The sequence below is a fragment of the Diplotaxodon limnothrissa genome, linkage group LG11, assembly GCF_057381915.1.
Source record: "Diplotaxodon limnothrissa isolate DT_005_m linkage group LG11, D_limnothrissa_male_GT1.1, whole genome shotgun sequence".
Lineage (NCBI taxonomy): Eukaryota > Metazoa > Chordata > Actinopteri > Cichliformes > Cichlidae > Diplotaxodon > Diplotaxodon limnothrissa.
The window spans coordinates 39,827,281-39,833,070 of record NC_140606.1 but is presented as its reverse complement, the minus strand read 5'-3'; the positions used below and the strand labels follow the sequence as shown (position 1 = coordinate 39,833,070).

Here is a 5,790-nt window from a genome sequence, read left to right as displayed (position 1 = left end):
GTTTCAGTCATTGTGCAGATGTCCTGTTTATAAGGTTGGAAACCTGCAGTCAGCTGAGACTGAAGAACTCACCTGAAGATGATGAACACGCTATGTCACATGCCCAGAATCAACTTTTTCATTCCCAGTTTACTCAGAGGATCATTTAACTTCTCACTCTGCTTTTTTACTTAAAGATTCTTTATCAAATTTTTTATTTTATTGTAATGTTTTGGGTTTTTTTCTAATATTTATTCTTTTCAGCCTTTAACATTTTACTGTGTATTATTGATCTTTATTTTATCTTTTATTCTAGTTAATTGGCCATTTTTTCTTTGTTTGACATCCTACTTTTATTATTTAAAGTTGGATTGCTCCTCCTGGCCTCTGTAAAACAGAAAATTTGTGATAAATAAAGTAACTTTCTTGAATTTCTTCTCCATGAGTCTGTTGGACCTGCTCCTATGAGGACTCCATGAAGTAACAGAGCAGGTACAACAGGGGGCGCCACAGCCCGCAGGACCCACAGCCCACCACAGGTAAACATGTTTTTCTGCAGGAGTCACCCTGCTGTGACACAGGGGTGGGGGTGGGTATTTAAAGGCTGATAATGAGCGTGTGGCCTCTAAGACCACGTCGTCCACAGGAAGAGGAGGGGGGGGCGTGTGTGCGTGCACGCAGGCTCATTACTGAGCTTTAAACCATCAGACTTGTGCAGTTAGAATCAAACCTCTCTATTGACTCATCTGGACAATGTGGCAGGTTAAACCAGCAGGTGTTTCCAGGTTATTTCCTGATGTGAGATCAGCTGATTTCACATCAGTAACACCTGTCTGAAGCTACCTATGCTAATCAGCTGATCGATCTTATGGATCTGTCCAATCAGTGTATTCGTCCAGGTGTGATTCAGTAACAGCACTGCCGGTGCTCTGACAAAGACACTCTGCACAGGTGTGAAAAAAAAAACAGGTGAGTTTATTAAGACAACAAAAGCCTGAATACTCAGGAACGGCAGGTACTCCGGTACGGAGCAGAGGCATTCTTCACACAACAAAAAGTACAACAACACAAGTCCTGCTGGGAGTTCCCACAGGTGAGAGCACCTGAGCCCACACAGGCCCAAGGGGCAGCCCGGCCCCCTACCTGTGCAGGTAAAACCCCACCATGAGACTGTAAACAAACCCAGCTGCTCATTTCCTCGTGAAGCAGAGAGCAGCCACATGTGTGCCTGGCAGCAACCTCACCTTTACCTGGCCTCAAGGTGAGCACCCCCCCCAGTCAAACATAAACATCATTAGCATAGCTCAGCTAGCTGCCGGCCTCGCGACCAAACGGAGAAATTAGAAAAAGTCCGAGCGGAGTTTCCGGTGAGTGGCTCAGGTGTGAGTCCGTGCCCGGTGTCCGGGCTCAGTCTCCGCAGTCCGCGGACAGCTGCAACCGCCTCACGGCCTCCTTGATCAGGTTCCCGGAGAGCAGCAGCTCCTGTAGCAGCCGGTGCGGGTCGTCCTCCGTCCCGCCGAGCCGCTTTCGGTTCCAGGGGCGGATCCGGTCCCAGTCCGAGTCTCCGGAGCCGGGCACGCCGTACGGGCTCGGCCTGCCGCCGGCCCGCGGCCCGCGGCGGCTCCGGAGCCGCATGCAGCAGCCGGTCCGCGCCTGCGCTGGAGCCCCTGCACCGCCGGCCGCCGGTTTGGTCCCGGGGCCGCCGGCGAGGCCGTGCAGACGGCTCACCGACACCGGCGTTTGGGCGGAGCCGTGCAGCTGCAGCGCCTCTCCGATCCGCGTCACCAGTGCGTCCACCTCCGCTGAGTCCACGGTCACCGACTGCTCCAGCAGCAGGTAGTCATGCTTCCGGCACGGCATGGCGGCTGTCCTCCGTCTGGTCCTTCGTTGTGTTGGTGCGGATCGGTGCTGTGTGGGTGCTCGGTGTCCTCGCTGCTCTCTCAGTTCATTTGTAAACAATGGCTGACGCGCTGCGGACTGTACCAAGTGCCCGAAGAGGCGGGGGAGCGGGGCGAACCCAAACACAGAGCCGGTCCCGACAGCGCGGCGCCGAGGCTCCGGTTTACTCTTAATCCACTCAGGCGCGCTCTTGCTGCTCCGGTGCCAGAGCTCCGGACGAGAGCACCGGAGCCCCGCGAATCGGGGCCTTCCCGTCCCGCCCCCCCGGCCCCGCGCGCATTGGGCCGCTCCGCCGTCGCGGACGTTACATAACGGCGCGTGTGCAGGCAAAACAAACAAAGGCCCGAGTCCGTGTGACACTCACAGAGGAGCATGCGCACACGCTACCCCCCCTGCTGTCTGCTAGCCCATGCGCGTTCACGAGTCCACTGAACTGTGGGAGCCTTCAGGTGAAGGTGGCACGCGCTTCTGCACCCGTATAAAATCATCCCGGAGTGTTTCCGGTTTGTCTTCCTGTCCCCCATTCAATAAACTTTATTAACATGGCAGGAAACTCAAATCACTGTTGTTATGGTGGAGGTCCCGTGTGTGTGTGTGCGCGCGCGCGTGGGAACACGGTGTACGTTTGTTTCTGAGAAGTAGCAGCCGGTCTGAACCTGATGCTCCGTCGCCAACGAGCCTCACCACCGTAAAAGGAGCTACTATCACTGCAGACACGTGGTGCAGCAGCCAATCAGAGCGCTCGGCTGAGGTTTCCTCCGTGTGTGTGTAAAAACAGTCACCACTTCCTGAAACAGCAGCACATTCTTTGGCTCTGAGTGTGTCTTTGGACCATGTTTAAATAAAGCGCGAGCTGTAAAGGAACCGTTTCAGGCTGTGAGCCAATAAAGTTTATTTGAAACGTGTAATCAGCAGAGCAATGATGAAGTCACTCTCAGTTCAGGTGAGCAGGTGAAACACGGGTACTCTTCACCTGTCTGCCGTCCTCTGATGAACGCGCTCAACTTATCACAATCCCGCTGTCCTCACTCACACCTGAGCTTGGCAGCGGGCGTCCATCTTGTAATATACACGTTCTAACATACATGTTCTAGAACATTCTCAAGGTTTCGTTCGGGCCAAGCAGCGATGACCTCACAGTGAGGCGTTGTGAATGATGTTTGAAGATTTTAGTCGTGTCCAAATTCATGGGCTGCATCCTCCTGAGGACCCGGCCTTCGCGGTCTACGTGGCCGGGTCCTCAGAAGGTCGGGTAGGCTGGAAGTAAACGGCTGTGAAATTGGACGGTCTAGCCTTCAGATCTGTGTCACCGCTGTCTCGGTGGAGTTTAATAAACTCGGCCGTCTGCTCCTCGATATCTAAAATATAACAGGACACTGGGGTAAATTCTCGACCGTCTCACACTTCTGTTTAATCAGCTTTCTGTTTGACGTTTATTCAGCTGTGTGAAAATCACCCGATGGATTAATAACGTTTAATCTAATCTAATAACTTTAATCTCAGCCAAACTGATTTACTCACGAACAAATAAAACACTGAGAAAAGCCCAACAATAACATTTTTAGGTTGTCTAAGTGACTCATATATCACGTTTAACCTGAGTAGCGAAAGTCTGCGGTGATCTGAACATGATGTGCCGGGAGTTGTGCCGTTCTCTGCGGCTCCAGTGACCCTCGAGCTCCCGGCTAGCTATCGAGCTGGTGGGTAGAAGACGTCTCTGAAAACGTCGAAGCACTTTTGCAAATATGTGGTGTCTTGATAAACCGAGCAGATAGTTGATGTTTACACAGCTACTTTCTCATCTGAAAATGTGTTAAAAGTTTATTTTGTGACCCAGAAAGATTAATAATAGTAATTTTAAAACTTAGTAGTGGCCGCCATCGCCGGAAACTAGAGTTTGGCTGGGCCGCGCTATGAGTTCTGGGATATGGTAGGCCACGAAGGACACACCCGACCCATCCTTCAAATTCGGGGAAAAGGAGGACGCATTTGTCGGCTGCATTCGGAGGAGTCTACGAATTCGGACAGCCCTTGGCGCGTCGCTGTGACGTAATCGGCCTACAAACCCGTCCTCAGGAGGATGCAGCCCATGAATTTGGACACCCCCTTTGACACAGCACACTCTGCCACCTGTTCCACCTGTGTCCCGTCCGATGATCTGATTGGTCAGGGTTAGGTTTTGACGTTGGAGTGGTTGGGTCCTGCTAGCACCACTGCACTACATCAGTCCCGATGCCTTCATGTTTTCATGCTTACTGCTGACCAATCATAGTTCTCCCACAGATATCCAAGCACCTCCTTCCTGTGCGTCACAGTCACCTGGGGACTGCCCCCAAACTCTGACGTGCTCAAACAATGACGTCACCAACGACAGACTGGCAGGATGAAACATGGACGCTCTGGAAACTGAAGGCAGTGCAGAAACATCTGAAGTCTTCATTCTTATGAGAGACCTGTCAATCACAAGGCCTCACCAGTGAGGTTTCACAGCCAGCTCCGCCCCTTGCTTATTACGTCCGATTTGTAAACACAGACACATGATACGTTACAAGCGTTGTTTGTAACGTGTCAGGTCAGACTGGCTGAAGCCAGATTTGTGTGTAACGCTGGATTTTCAGAGTAAAGGTCGAACCTTCAGAGTGAATCAGTTAGCTCAGCCTGCTGTCAGGTATAACATGTCTATTACATGTTTATAAAAACCAGGTCAGACTGAAAATGAGAGCTCGCTGTGATGAAAGCACGTCCTCGCAGGTGAAAGTTTCACATGGAGCCATGTTCATGCCGACAGCAGAACCTCACACTGTTAATGTGAACCGTGCAATAAAGCGGCGCACCGAGTGCTTCCTGTCTGCACGTCAACACCTGAGCGAGGCTGTTTCAGAGGTCGCCTCCTCTGCTGCAGCCAGCGAGGGTTTGGCTGTGCGCTCCTGTGTTTGTGTAGGATCAGCAGGGCCATCTCAGAGCCAGCGGACATCATTTAAACACCCAGAGACCAAAGCAGCGGCTGCTTCACATCATGAACATGCCAACGGTGACACGGGAGTCTGTGGGGACTGGCTCACTGCTGCATCTGCTGGGCACCAGAGGAACTGCGGGACTGGTGGTTTATTCCAGGCTGGTTTCCTGGAAACTAAAATAATCTTTGTTTTAGCCGTTGAGCTTGAGAAACATGCCAGAGCGCCCCCTAGGTGAACTGCAAGGTTACTGACAGGAAGCCCTGCGGTGTTAAACGCAGTGGTTTCTGGGTGCTGATTGGAGGATTCATTTCAGTGAATTTGTTTTTGAATCCCAGGTTTGGACTCAGTCAGCTCCTGGTTCACAGTGTGTGTTGTGTTTGGTTCCCTCCTGCTGGCTGTGGTCATCGGCTCCCCCCCCCCCCCCTGTCCCCGGAGGATCAACTTTGATAGCAGTGGGAGCGCCGCCAGCAGCTCGGGTTCTCCGAGTTTGTTTCCTCATTCAGAGAGAGGGGGAAGCTCCCCCGCTCCACGAGGAATGTGAGGCGGCTGCACATGGCAGGAAGTGATATCACAGGATTTATGAGTCCCTGCAGTTGTAAACACAGAGAAGGCGAGGCGAGCAGAAAGCAAACAAGCCTCCTTCAGCTTTACTCGGCCGGCCAAAAGTCTATAGACACTCCTCTCTGTTTCAACGTGCACTGAGCCCCCAGATCAGCCGACTCCACCCCACTCGCACTCTGGGGCGGTGAGGTCAGAGCCCAGATGGAGACGGCAGATGATATCTGCTTCCTGTCAGTCAGACCGAAAACAAACATGTCACATGACTCCCATTAAATCCTCTCATTACAGCAGATTAGCAGCTCGCCCGCTCCTCGCTCTGAGCGACAAACATCGCATCATACACACAGAGACCTGCTAATCAGCACCATCCAATCAAAAGCCTCGAATTTCACTC

General features: G+C 52.2%; 1 protein-coding gene across 1 annotated transcript; it reads right to left on the bottom strand.

Annotated features, from left to right (window-relative positions):
* Positions 1-821: 821 nt before the first annotated feature.
* On the bottom strand, positions 822-2,001 carry gbp (glycogen synthase kinase binding protein). The gene has a single exon (XM_085366040.1). The coding sequence runs from the start codon at positions 1,837-1,839 to the stop codon at positions 1,387-1,389; it is 453 nt and encodes a 150-aa protein (XP_085222166.1). The 5' UTR covers positions 1,840-2,001; the 3' UTR covers positions 822-1,386.
* Positions 2,002-5,790: the final 3,789 nt, after the last annotated feature.

Excerpts from the sequence above, each read along its gene's own strand:
- gbp (XM_085366040.1), bottom strand. The coding sequence starts at position 1,839 with ATGCCGTGCCGGAAGCATGACTACCTGCTGCTGGAGCAGTCGGTGACC.